The sequence below is a fragment of the Danio rerio genome, chromosome 2 (genome assembly GCF_052040795.2).
Source record: "Danio rerio strain M-AB ecotype USA chromosome 2, GRCz13ab, whole genome shotgun sequence".
NCBI classification, from domain to species: Eukaryota; Metazoa; Chordata; class Actinopteri; order Cypriniformes; family Danionidae; genus Danio; species Danio rerio.
The window spans coordinates 28,963,885-28,978,281 of NC_141022.1; the positions used below are offsets into that span (position 1 = coordinate 28,963,885).

General features: G+C 35.6%; 1 protein-coding gene across 2 annotated transcripts in view; it reads left to right on the forward strand.

The window, feature by feature from the left end:
- ppp2r3a (protein phosphatase 2, regulatory subunit B'', alpha) overlaps nt 1–13,943 on the forward strand; it is a 124,616-nt gene extending 110,673 nt beyond the window's left edge. For both annotated transcript variants that reach the window (XM_087240887.1, XM_087240888.1), the window contains 12 exons: nt 1,076–1,342; nt 1,800–1,903; nt 2,000–2,102; nt 3,303–3,377; nt 7,293–7,379; nt 7,490–7,646; nt 7,781–7,829; nt 7,925–8,014; nt 9,145–9,320; nt 10,162–10,280; nt 10,391–10,497; nt 10,631–13,943. In XM_087240887.1, the coding sequence (XP_087097013.1) occupies nt 1,076–1,342; nt 1,800–1,903; nt 2,000–2,102; nt 3,303–3,377; nt 7,293–7,379; nt 7,490–7,646; nt 7,781–7,829; nt 7,925–8,014; nt 9,145–9,320; nt 10,162–10,280; nt 10,391–10,497; nt 10,631–10,727 (1,431 nt within the window). In that variant the 3' untranslated portion in view covers nt 10,728–13,943. The remainder of the gene's footprint in view (nt 1–1,075; nt 1,343–1,799; nt 1,904–1,999; nt 2,103–3,302; nt 3,378–7,292; nt 7,380–7,489; nt 7,647–7,780; nt 7,830–7,924; nt 8,015–9,144; nt 9,321–10,161; nt 10,281–10,390; nt 10,498–10,630) is intronic.
- The last annotated feature ends 454 nt before the right edge of the window (nt 13,944–14,397 follow it).

Sequence of the window (14,397 nt, forward strand, 5' to 3'; positions counted from 1 at the left end):
CTATGAATCTACAGTTTTGCCCAGAGACCAGAATAAGAACAGTATGTCAAGACTATGTATAGAATGTTTTGGACATTTCCACAGCTTGTCATTAGAAGTTTAACCTTGGTGTCACAAGGTCTTGTCAGAAAAGTATGAAGTAAACGGACATTAGCTGTCAGTGTTGGGCCTATGAATTAGACTGTGCGCATGCAGTGTTTTGGAGCACCATGCAACATGTGCCAATCATATATCCAGTCCAATGGGAGTTCAGCCTGAATCACTCTACCAATAGTTAAAAAATATGGCTGAAATTAATTAAAGTAATTAAACCCCATCAATTAATCTTTGACATTTTGGTGGGGACAGGAAAGTAAAGTGGAAAATATCTGTCTTATTTTTGCTAAGAAGTTCCTGTCATCTCATTGGCAGGAAAGTTGATAAGGCCCTGCTGTGACTTTACTGATAATCCAACTATGACTATGTTAGATGACTGAAAGACATCATCATGCACGTCAAGTACCTAGAGAAAATTTCACACAAAGTCCTCCAAAAGATCACTAGCGATAATGTTTCCATTTAAGCATCTTTAGCGTAATGGTTGACTTTAAAGTCATAAATTGTTTGTAATCTTTCTAACATTTATATTTGGAATTGCTTGGAATAGTCTAGGAATCCAAAAAGCTTAGAAAAGTCTTATGAGAAGATCTGCACTAAATATAAAAAACATGCATCTTTGAAGAGTCTTCTCAATATCGGTTGAAGTCATTTTAAATTTTTGCAAAGTTCAACAGGGTATACTGTATATGACCAAAAGGAAATTAAAGCTAGCATTTAATTAGCTTTGTTTGTGTGGTAAGAACACCTAAACATCTTATTGCTGGGTGATTTGCAGTACCTTTTTCCACATCCTCCATTTGCTTCAGACACATCCTCAGCTGAACTATTTAAGATATGTTTTGGAAAGTCACTTCTATTTTCCTCTTCTCTTCAGCTCAATGTTTTTAAAGCCTTGTAAAAAAAACTTAAGGCCTAAAAGTTGTTGCACGTATTGATATCCTGTTTCTTTCTATCGTCTCTTTTTGTATTTCAATAGATCCAACCTGAAAAGAAACCTGGAACTCCTCCTCCAACACTATCACCTGCACCGTCCTCGCCGACCCCACGGCCACCCAGCCCTCCTCCAGCCAAAGTAGTGGCCACACCACCACCCTCCTCCATAAACATTCCACGCTTCTACTTCCCCAAAGGCCTTCCAAACTGTGCAGCCAACTACGACGAGGCCATTGCCAAAATCGAAGCGGCCTTCACTGAGTTCGAAGAGGAGAAAGCTGACATTTATGAAATGGGAAAGATAGCAAAGGTGCATGCAAATTGGGAATTGTTTTGCTTAAAATGAGATTTAGAATATTGGAGCTTCTCTCCGTAGTCTTGGATTGATGGCAATAAACATGCAAGCTGACACTTGTTTTGCAAAGTCCTCGCTTGGAGATTTGCATTGCCGATTTGTATTGGCATGGCACAATGATGGATGCCAGCTCATAACATTGTGCTTTATTTGCACTGATTTTGAATAATATATAAACGATGGAATATAAAAAGGAAGCATCAACAGAATAACTCATCCTGACATTTACACTCATTTATATTTGGATTTTTGAATATCATATCATTTAGATTTTAGTAATAGAATGCAAATGTGATATCAGCTGCGTTATTTTATTTCTGTGAAAAAAAATAAGATTGTGTATGTGGCTTTATATACCAGGGCTATTTAAAATATTGGGAAAACATCAAATTCATGCATATTATTTTCACAGGCATGCGGGTGTCCCCTCTATTGGAAATCACCAATGTTCATTTGCGCTGGTGGAGAGAGGACAGGTTTCGTTTCTGTTCACTCATTTATTGCAACATGGAGAAAGTAAGTGTCAGCGCATGTCTCTTTACTTGAACAAAGTGCATTATAAATCTTGTGTGGCACTGGATTGAGGTTTTGCCCTCATTTTATTTTTCATAGGTTATTGCACAGCTGCTATGATGATGCATCCAAGTTTGTTTACTTGTTGGCCAAACCAGGCTGCACTTACCTGGAACAAGAAGATTTTATCCCTCTGTTACAGGTTGGAGCATTGTACTTTAAATGCATTGTGTTGTTTTCAATGTCAATGCTAGTTGCTAACTTTAACCCTTTAGTTTGAATGAAGTACATATGCAATTGTGCTTTGACAATAAGTAAAAGAGGTCTTAGTGAAATAACATGTGAAATAAGATGAACACAGTGAATTAACATAGCAGAGAAACAATCAACTAAATGAAGATAGAAAAATATTATAGTATTCATTCATTCATTTTCTTGTCAGCTTAGTCCCTTTATTAATCCAGGGTCGCCACAGCGGAATGAACCGTCAACTTATCCAGCAAGTTTTTATGCAGCGGATGCCCTTCCAGCCGCAACCCATTTCTGGGAAACATCCACACACACATTCACACACACACTCATACACTACGGACAATTTAGCCTACCCAATTCACCTGTACCGCATGTCTTTGGACTGTGGGGGAAACCGGAGCACCCGGAGGAAACCCACGCAAATGCAGGGAGAATATACAAACTCCACACAGAAACGTCAACCGAGGCTCGAACCAGTGACCCAGCGACCTTCTTGTTGTGAAGCGACTGCGCCACTGCTTCGCCTGTATTATATTATATTATATTATATTATATTATATTATATTATATTATATTATATTATATTATATTATATTATATTATATTATATTATATTATATTATATTATATTATATTATATTATATTATATTATATTATATTATATTATAGGCGAGGCAGTGGTGCAGTAGGTAGTGCTGTCGCCTCACAGCAAGAAGGTCGCTGGGTCACTGGTTCAGACCTTGGCTCAGTTGGCGTTTCTGTGTGGAGTTAGTATTTTCTCCCTGCCTTCGCTCCCATTTCCCCCACAGTCCAAAGACATGCGGTACAGGTGAATTGGGTAGGCTAAATTGTCCGTAGTGTATGAGTGTGTGTGTGTGAATGTGTGTGTGGATGTTTCCCAGAGATGGGTTATGGCTGGAAGGGCATCTGCTGTGAAAAAAACTTGCTGGATAAGTTGGCGGTTCATTCCGCTGTGGCGTCCCTGGATTAATAAAGGGACTAAGCCGACAAGAAAATGAACGAATGAATATATTATATTATATTATATTATATTATATTACATACATTTATTGTTTATATAACATTTACTGTTATGTTTGGACGTTCACAGTTATGCTTCTGGAATTTCATTTATTTTTTTGTGATCAGGACATTGTGGATACTCATCCTGGGCTGACTTTTTTAAAAGATGCTCCTGAATTCCATTCCCGGTACATCACAACAGTAAGTAACTTTATCAAGTGCTAAGTGGAACAGTTAGGACACTTCTCATGGGGATACGATTACTGAAGTTGTGATTTAGTTGTCATTAGATGCTACATTTTATTTTAAACTACATCCCATAACATTATAGCATAGGAAGCATTTTATTTTTGTTTTGTTTTGTGTGTGTGTTTGTGTGTGTGTGTGTGCATTGTAATCCAAAAGGTGATTTGCAGCATTACAGACTTTGATTTAAAGCAAAATTAGACAAAAGTGAACAAGATCAGGAACTTAAGGGCTTCAATAAGCACTGTAGAAAAAAAGTTGACTCACCTTAATATTTTAAGGCAACAAACTTCAGGACATTTTTGAGTTGACTCAAAAAAGTTTTTAAACCCAATTACTGCACTTGACTCGATTTAAGTTGAATAAACTCAAAAATGTTCGGAAGTTTGTTACCTCAAAATTTAAAGTTGAACCAACTTTAATCCCATAAAGCGTTGTGAATAACAATGTTTATTAGGAACAAAAGGAGATACGGCACTATAAGAGGCATAGTTCCCCAAAAAATTTAATCTCTATCATCATTTCCTCATCCTTGTTCTAAACCTTTTTGAGACCCCTTCTTCAGTTAAACACAAATGAAGATAGTTTGAGCTGACACCTATTATCTTTCAAAGTCATTGTTTTCCTACTATAGAAGTTAGTGGGTAGGAAACCACCAGCATTCTTCACAATATCTCTTTTTTTGTCATTATCAGAAGAAAGAAATGCATAAAGGTTTAAAACCACATGTAGGAGAGTAAATGATTGGGTCATTTCCATTTTTGGGTGAACTGTCCCTGTAATAGTAAGTGTTAGTTATATCTGTATTTACTATTGTTCTATATTTCAAATTATGAATTTTCAAAACAGAAACATTTAGGTACTGAGAGCATTATATGAAAAATTAGTGTTCCTGTAGAGAGGAAATCCCATTCAGAAGAGACTTGCGTTTTGCTTGCTTGCGTCAACAGGTGCATGACTTTTCTATGTCATGGCTTGATCATCTTACCTGCATCTGTAGCATTGCTGGAATACTTTTGGTTTTGAATTTGAAAGCCTCGTTAGCTTACTAAAGTGTTTACAGTTAATCAGATCTGGCTATCTGAGCCGGTGGAGCGTCCAAACAGTGAGATGTGGAGCCCAGTGCGCCTGTCTGTCTGTGTGCGGAACAGCTGCAACACGTGCTGCCGAGGGGCTGGGAAGGGTAATGGCGTCAAAGTGGCCTGACATCACGGAAACACGGATGCCACTAACAGGCCGCTGACCCTGGTCTTGCACAAACCCATATTTAGACAGTTCCTTGCACTAGCGCACTGGCTGACACACCCCGGTACCAATCTCTCTTAGGAGGACTGATCTACCAGGAAATGCATGCTAATCCACACTGATGTCATTGTTGCTCTTATTTGAGGCCTTTGTCACCCCAGGGCTATAGATATAACTCAGTACAACCAATCACTGGATGACTGTACCTTCAGAATCAAGCGCTGTATAGTGCAACGCTTTTGATTCAATTTCTTAATTGTTGTTCTGTTCCTCATACTTCTGAAGTTTGAAATATAGAGTCATTTGTTATCAAATCAACCACATTTCATGAAGTATTTATTGTCATGCTTTTGTATAAAAACCAACAAATATAAATGTGGATGACAGGCAAATTAGTGTCTTGAATGTATATTTACTGAGTACATCAATGAATAGATTGGTAAATCTATTAGTAAAATAAATAAACGTTAGCAGCCTTTGTGTCATTACAGTATATGCTAAAGGTTGTTCCAAAGGTTTTTATAATATAAATATAATATGCAGTTGAAATCATAATTATTAGCCCCCCTTTTAATTGTTTTATTTCTTTTTTAAATATTTCCCAAATGATGCATAACAAAGCAAGGACATTTTGACCGTATTTCCAATAATAATTTTTCTTCAGGAAAAAGTCTTATTTGTTTTATTTTGGCTAGAATAAAAGCAGTTTTAAATTTTTAAAAGCCATTTTAAGGTCAATATTATTAGCCCCCTAAGGCAATTAATTTTTTTCCATAGTCTACAGAACAAACCATCGATATAAAAAATATAGTATCGTCAGATTGTTAGAAACAAATATATAGTAAAGTATTATATACTGTCATCATGGCAAAGATTAAAGAAATCAGTGATTAGAAAGCAGTTATTAAAACTTTTAAACCCCTTAACTTTTTTCAAGTTTAGAAATGTATTTAAAAAAAACTATCCATTAAACAGAAATTAGGGAAAAATAAACAGGGGGGGCTAATAATTCTGTTTTCTCATTTTTAAAAGCACTATATTGGTTATTTCCAGAGATTATAGGGATTTCAGTGTCTTGTCAAGTCATGTTTTTTTTTTTTTTTACTTTTTTTTTCAACAAAAGTCATGCAGGTTTGAAACAGCATCAAAAGGCATTTTCATGTTTGAGTGAAATTATTTTTTCTAGTATATAACAGTTTGCTATCAGCTTAATCAAGACATCCAGATGCACTTGTTTTTACAGTATGAACACAAGGTTTGATATTGATATTTGATAGATTTTAAAATTAAAGTTAGTATAACATTTACGTTCTGTAACCATAATTATTGTGCAGTTGTGTGTCAAGTCAGATTTTATGATTTATTAAAGTGCAAGCAATTTTTTAGTTTTAACCAGACACACACACACACACACACACACACACACACACACACACACACACACACACACACACACTTACAGGCACTGGATAATTTACAATATTATCATATGTGTAGGATTAATATCATTTTAACCCTTAAAAAAAGAGTTTGTTTACATAATTCCACTGCTATTTTTTCTGTGGATTTATGTAATTCTTATTTTTTATGTACTAAAGCCAATAATTTTTTTTTTTGATAAACTTTGATATGAATGTTTGCATTTCCTATGCAATCATTTTTGTAACTTAAGTAAAATATATTTATGAAAGAAATGAGGGTATATTGTTGAAAGGTTTAATAAAAACACACCTCACTTTGTTGCCAATTTAAAATGAAAATGAAATAAAACAGAAGCCACCATGTTTCTAGTCCACTGAATGCATACACACACTCTAGGGCTATTGGAAAGATATAACATTATAATATTTTGTTATTGTGCAATATATATTTTTGTATGAATACAATTTCACCAGATTGATTGGGATTGTTCTGTATTGGAGAGCAGCTGCATATAATCTAATAAACAATCTACAAGCTCATGTCAGTACAATAAAGAAAAACATACAATTCAGTTAAACAGTGTTTTATTGCTTTACTAGTGTAACAGTATTCAGGTACAGTAATCCAGTTCTAAAAATAAAGTTCATTCAATAAAATGAATCCGTTTTAAAGTTACAAATGAAACAATTTCTTGTTCCAATGCCCGAATGCTTTTAAAATCATAAACTTCTCAAAAACACATGCAAATGTTCAATTATAACACAAAGCCAACATTGCATATCCTGTGATGCGACTATTGCGAATGAACACATTGCGATATCGATTCTGAAACAATATATTGTGCAGCCCTAACATACTCTGAAACTTTGTATCAAATGCAGTTTCAACAAACTGCCTCATTTCTCAATGGCCGGTACAGTTGTCTTAGACCAGATACCATTTGATGTTATTGCTTCCGGATCTTGTTTAATCATCCAGGCTTCATGCAATTGTGCACCATGGTCATTATGGTGTAGAATGTGCAGAGAACTTTAAAGACTTTTCAGGTTTACATCCAAAGTAGTCAGTTCTGATTATCGATTGCTCTAAGATGAAGTGTTTCCAAACACATTGTAATTCCTTTTCATGTCAGTGTTTTAGAGATGAAGTGAGCACTTGAGTCTAGCTTAAGTTTTGATAAAACATCCTCTCTCTGTCTTCCAGGTGATTCAGAGAATATTTTACACAGTCAATCGCTCCTGGACAGGCAAGATCAACATGACAGAGCTCAGGAGAAGCAACTTCCTCCAGGTAAACACTGTTAAATGCCATCATAACTCTAGGCTCTTCTGTGCATTCTGTTCAATTTCCGAAACTTAAAGGGACTGCTTAATCAGAGGCAACTCTTACCATTTTACCAGACACTCGCCTTGCTGGAAGAAGAGGACGACATCAATCAGATCACAGATTATTTCTCTTATGAGCACTTCTATGTTATTTACTGTAAGTTCTGGGAGCTTGACAGTGACCATGACCTCTTCATTGACCCCAAGGACCTGGCCAGGTACAATGACCATGGTAAGTACACAGTAAATCCATTCAAAACAAGTCTCATTTAATATTCACACAATAGTTAAGTATGTTGGTAAACTACAGTATGCCTTTCATTAGCCTACTTTTGATGTGTGTCTGCTCTGTTCTTCTTTGCAAAGCTTCATCAAGCAGAATCATTGAGAGGCTGTTTTCAGGAGCTGTCACAAGGTAGGAGCTGCTGTGGAGAACAAAGGTCATTTCTGAGATTTTGACTTTTGAGTGTTGTATAAGTGGCTCAAGACCTGTTTGTTTTTTCTTCTAAGGGGAAACTCAGTGCAGAGAGAGGGGAGAATGAGCTATGCAGAGTTTGTTTGGTTCCTCATTTCAGAGGAGGACAAAAAGAACCCCACAAGGTAAAAACGCAGATGCAAATGCTGCTGTCACCAAGTTTTACTTTAGATCAGCTTTGAGAACCTATGCTGTTACAGGTTTAGGTAATTGACATAAATCCCAAAATAAAAAAACTCATTGTTTAAACTGTTATTTTAACTTTATCTTTGAGTGGTATTGGCGGTGGTATAGAATTTTCATTTTAAAGTTGTGTTTTTTAATGTATTAAGTTTTTATATGTATGTAGCATTAATTCATGTTTACCTTAATATTTATTTTTTTGTTTAGGTATTTGAGTTTTAAGTCACTACATTAAGAAAAATTACAAAAAGGTTTTGCTATCTTAAAAATAATAATTGCTTTGGAAACAATCAAATAAATAAGATTCAAAATTAGAATAAAACATAATTAAAAATAAATCTTGATAGGTTTCTTTTTCAAACAAATAAAAATGAAAAAAAGCTCACAAACCTGCTGAAATCATGAAAATAAAGTAATAAAAAAAATAATAAAGTATTATAATATATAAAATTACTAACTTGATTGAGTACATTTGTCTTTCAAAGAATGTGTTATGATTGGTTAAGTGAATAAATATTCGATTAATTATAAATTAATCATCCAGTCTCCACTGTAACAATAATACATTGTACTTACATATTTATATTCATTCATTCATTTTTTTTCGGCTTAGTCCCTTTATTAGTTTCGGGTCACCACAGCAGAATGAACTTAACAAGCATATGTTTTATGCAGCGGATGCCCTTCCAGCTGCAACCCATCACCTATCACTGGAAAACAGCCATACACACTCAATCACACATATACACTACGGCCCCTTTACACAATTCACCTGTACCGCATGTCTTTGGACTTGTGGGGGAAACCGGAGCATCCAGAGAAAACCCACGCAAACATGGGGAGAACATGCAAACACCACACAGAAATGCCAGCTGACCTAGCCGAAGCTCTAGCCAACAACCTTTTTGCTGTGAGGTGAATGTGCTACCCACTGCGCCACCGCATCGCCTTAACATATTTATATTTAGTATCAAACAGAGTAGTGTGAATGCGAGATTTATAACTAGAATCATTTTAAATGTGGATCTTCACTTCTTTACTGTATGCTATATATTTTTGTCTTCCTGTTCAGTATAGAGTACTGGTTCCGCTGTATGGATATGGATGGAGATGGTGTTCTGTCCATGTTTGAACTGGAGTATTTGTACGAGGAGCAGTGTGAACGCATGGAGGGGATGGGCATTGAACCACTGCCTTTCCAGGACCTCCTGTGCCAGATGCTGGACTTAGTCAAACCAGAATGTCCAAGTAAAGAATGCGTTTTAAGTTTGACATTTTATCTAAAATATTTAATCAAAACAAAAAGATGTGAGGTTTTTATCACACACATCTGATTCCATTATTTCTTCCTAATGTCTGTTTACACCAAGGATGGTAACTCTAATGATTAAGATGATTAGGCAGTACAGTGTCTAAAATATTTTAATTATATTGTGAAATATCTGCTATTCCGATTCTCAAATATATGAAAGAACATAGATTTTAAACAGCATAATAATGGTCATATTGTTTGATGTAATGGGTGATGTATGTTAGAGATTTTGAGCCACTGCATATATAACATGTTAATTAATCAACTTTTTCATGAAATACGTGAAGTCGCTGTTTAACTGAGTGATTTATGAGAAATAATGTGAACATTTTTCTGTGGCACAATGTGAACCATCAGGGAAAAACAGATTTGAAAGTAGCAACTGATTATGTGACCTACTGAAAGTTCTAATCACACCAGTGTGATCGTACACTTCAGGGACAAGCCAAGACTGATCACACTGGTATGATCATATCTGTGAAAGTGGAAGACAATCAATTAGAATAAACAGAATATCAACAAATGGCGAGGACACTGATATAGCATAATATCATTATAGTCATCATTTTTGGTGTGAATAAGCCTTTATTTCTTTTCATATCAGTTAAATGCTCACAAGAGAAAAAATGTGTAGGTACTACACATTTACTGAAATGTTTTGAATAAAAATGTGACATGCTGATAAATTGTTTACTTTGAATACTCTGAAATCTGCTTTGACTAAAAAGTAAATGAACGTATATGCAATTGTAAAGAACCGGTGACATATCTTGGCAGGTAAAATTACTCTTCGAGATCTGAAGCGCTGCAGGATGGCACACATTTTCTACGACACATTCTTCAATCTAGAGAAGTACCTGGACCATGAGCAAAGAGATCCCTTTGCAGTGCAGAAGGTACGAGTTTCCTGGGTTGCATCTATATCTAGATCCACTGTGCTGAATGTCATCTATGTTTGCACTCTGTGAGTGTGTTCAGTAATTGTAAGTGTGTGTGTGCGAATCAGGATTTGGATAGTGACGGTCCAGAGCCCTCAGACTGGGACAAGTATGCCTCTGAAGAGTATGAGATTCTTGTGGCAGAGGAGACAGCCAACGAACAGCTACGCGAGGGGTGAGTCAATGCGCTCTGTAATGGAATGAATTTGCTACAGACTTCACAACATTGCACAGCGCTGAGATACGGTCTATATGTGGCTGAATTTCATACGGTGGGAAGCGTAACTGTTGCGTGCTTGCTTTTGCAGGTCTTTCGATGACGATTACGAGTCCAATGAGCTCACAGTCTCCTCAGACATTGGAAATAAAATGGATAAGCTGGTCATATCTGATTTATCGGCATAATCTGCCGTTTTTTGTCTACACACAGTGATGTTGAATGGAGAACCACCACGCCATATTTTCCCCTCACGTGTCAAAAAGGGAAAAAAGGATAAAGTTTTTCTACATTTCATTAAGGACAATTGTGTGTGTGTGCATGTGTGCAATAGATCTAATTCTAAAACCAAAAGGTTTCAGACACCCACAAAAAAGGCTTTATGTGCAATATGTCTTAACATGTATATGTAAACTCATTTTGTTTCACTCTCTTACTGATATCACATCCACTTTACCCTGAAACAAAACTGCCGGCTGGTTCCATCCACCCTTCACAAAGACTTTGATGTGAAAAAAGGACTTTTTAGTAATTTTAGAATGAGTTTTAGAATGTGTTTTAATGTGAGTGGAACTATATGTAATGCTGCCATATATTTTTAAAGGGTGGGGAGGGAAAACATACAGAGACTTTATAGTTGTGTGGCACGTAACTCACAAAAAAAAAAACTATATCAGTCATGAGATTAGCACATGTCCTGTGCTATGCTGTGTTGCACATTTATGTTTAAAAGGGTTGTTCACACAAAAGAGAAAATTGACTCACCCTAAATTTGTTTCAAATCTATATGAGTGTCTTTCTTTTGTTGAGCACAAGAAGCTGTGTTGAAGAATATAGCCTTTGACTTTCAAAACTATGTCAGTTGATTTACAACCTGCATTCTACCAAACATCTTCTGTGTTCAACAGAAACGAAGAAATTCATATTAGTTTTGTAACAAGTGGATAACGATTTCATTATTTTTTTTTTTTTTGGTGAGCTATCCCTTTAAGGGACGTGGCAAATATGTTCCTCCCAGTGGTCACTGATGGTATTGCATGTTGTTGCTTAAAGAAGAGACAGAAAGTTGTGACTTTTTTGAGTGTTTGAACTTAACTACAGACATCAAACCTCTATTTATTTCCAGATAAACTGACCAGGACAATCTTAGACTTGAAAGTGCTTTTTTTTTTTTTTTTTTTTAGGGAAATGTCCTTTCTTAGCTATATAATACGTTTTTATCTGGGGACGAAATGGTCACATCTTTTTCAAGGAATGTTGAGATAAAAATAATAATAATAATTTATATTATATATATTCATGCTTTTCATCCTCAGTGTACAGAAACAATATATATGTATTTAATTTCACCTGTAATCATATAGAGAGAGCAATAAATCAATGTTTATTTGACTTGGCCATAGTTAAAGACATGGTTCTCCTTAAAATGAAAATTGAATGATTGTTAAGCCATTTAAGATGTCTGTGACTTGATTGTCTTCACCCAGTAGGCACAGGTTGTCAATATGATGTCAGATTGACGTTGTACCCCATTGTTGTGGGGGCGTTACATTTTGTTTGGAAATAAAAATCAGGTTGACGTCAGAACCCAACGTCAGGCTGACATTAATGTGTAACGTACAGCCTAAAATTAACCAAAAATCAACGTCTAATGATGTTACATCTAGACGTGATCAAACGTGACGTGACAGATCTAATGATGTTACAGCTATGACGTCAATCAGATGTTAGCTTTTGGTTGCCATACCTAATGAATAAATGTCAGTATTTGATGTCAACATGTTATTGGTTTAAGATGTTCAAGTTGGATTTTGGTCAATTTCCAACACAACCTAAAATCAACAAAATATCAACATCATTTGACGTAGATATTGGACATCAAAGTTACGTCCTTAGACGCTGACTAGACATTGAATTTTGGTCACCTGACATCACAACCTAAATCTAACCTTATGTTAATGTCTTATGATGTTGTGTGCCTGCTGGGCAGTGTAGAACATTTCAAGTTTTCAACTTGAATGAAGATCCTTGGTGATTCACATAATGCATCTATTTTCACTTTATAAGAGACCAAGTGTATCAAGCAAAAGCCATGGGTATTTATTTTTATTTTGCTTATAAATGCTTTTAAATCTCCCATAAGCCAGGTATTTTTTTAATCACCAAGGGAAATCTTCTTTAATGTTCCACAGCTACAAAAGAAAATCTCAGAATAATGATCCGAGGTAGAGTAAATTAACAGCAAATCTTCATTTGTGGGTGAACTATCCCTTTAACCCCTTGGTTGACCAGTCAATCAAACCACCTAAATTCAATCCATATGGATTTGAGCTCTCTTCTGCTGTTTTCACATTCAACATGAAACATCTAACAAATTGTAATTGCAAAAATACTGGCCTTTCATTAGTCGGTCAGACAGGTAGTCCTGCTCCCAATCTCACGCCATTGGATTAAAAGCACCACAAAGCCACAATGTTTACATGGAACTCAATCTATGCTTGCTTATAGTTCTCTGCACGTTAAGCTGGATCGTAGAAGTGTCTTTCAATGTGCCCGATGGCCAAACCTCCCTCCACCCCATCACACTCTTTGGTTTATGTAATTAGTGTAATATATTTATATATGTGAAGTGGTTTTGTTTGTTTTTGTTTGGCCAGCCATTTTCATGGGTTTACTAGTAGCTTTTTTCTTGTACTGTAGTGTAGCTCTCTTTTTTTTTTTTTTTTGACATTTAGGACATTTATTTTATATAGCCACTGTAAATGTCTTTGTATTTTATTTTGCCATGCGATTGACTCTGCCACTGAGTGGTAGGGGACATTTAAATTATGATATATCTATAACTGCCAGTGTTATATTATGTGCATTAAGCTGACTGGGCAGGGGCTTTATGAAGGAATTCATTAAGAATTCGCTGACCGGAGACAATCAACTGGACATGTTTCTGCGATTAATGACTTGCAAGTAGCACTTCTTATAAAAAAAAGAAAAAAAAAGAAACAAACAGAGCAATACAACTGCTGTAGTGTGTTACACTTTTATCAGGACTATTAGATGAAAACAAGCTGAAACTAAACTTGACTAATGCTACAATCCTGGTTCATCATTTTTATCACTAGCACATTGAGCGCTATGCAAAACTGATCTTCTGGACAGCTCAGCTATTGGCAGCTACAGAAGCTGTAAACAACACAAACTTGTTAGTGTGCTACTTTTTTTTTCTTTTTATCTTTTTTTTGAGTTTTATATCTTTGGATGTTTTTCTTTTGGAACTGATATGTCTTGCTTTGAGACGGTGAAAGATGAGACTTATGATCTCTTAAGTGCTCAGATGAGATGGATCTGGTGTTCGCATGATTTTTTTTTCTTTTGGAAGATTATGAAAATAAAAAAATGTTATATAATGCAGCGGCTACAGGCTGTTTATTTGTAACTATAATAGTGATGGAGAAAAAACATGCATGTGCCAAAATCCCAGACCCGAATAATGTTCCAAGTTTTTGAAAAACGTAAAAGTATGTATTCACAGTTCTTCGGGGCTCCTATAGAAAAAAATCAGGAAAAAATCCTGATCTAAAGCTTGCAATGTTGCAAAAGATTTTAAGCTTTAATTAATAAGTGCAATCCCTCTTTTTTACATTCAATCTAGGAAATATTGGCAAACAAATAATTGAATTTGATTAAAAACATTGTTAATGTGGCTTACATCTGTGTCTGGAGAAAGGTGATGCCATGCTGCTTTTCAGTGTAGTGGAGGTTTTTTTTTTTAATTACAACATGCCGAGCCTTCTACCGCCATTTAATTGGATGAAAGTTGTCCGCTCCCATGGACTGCAGGCTTTACATTAGATGAAATGC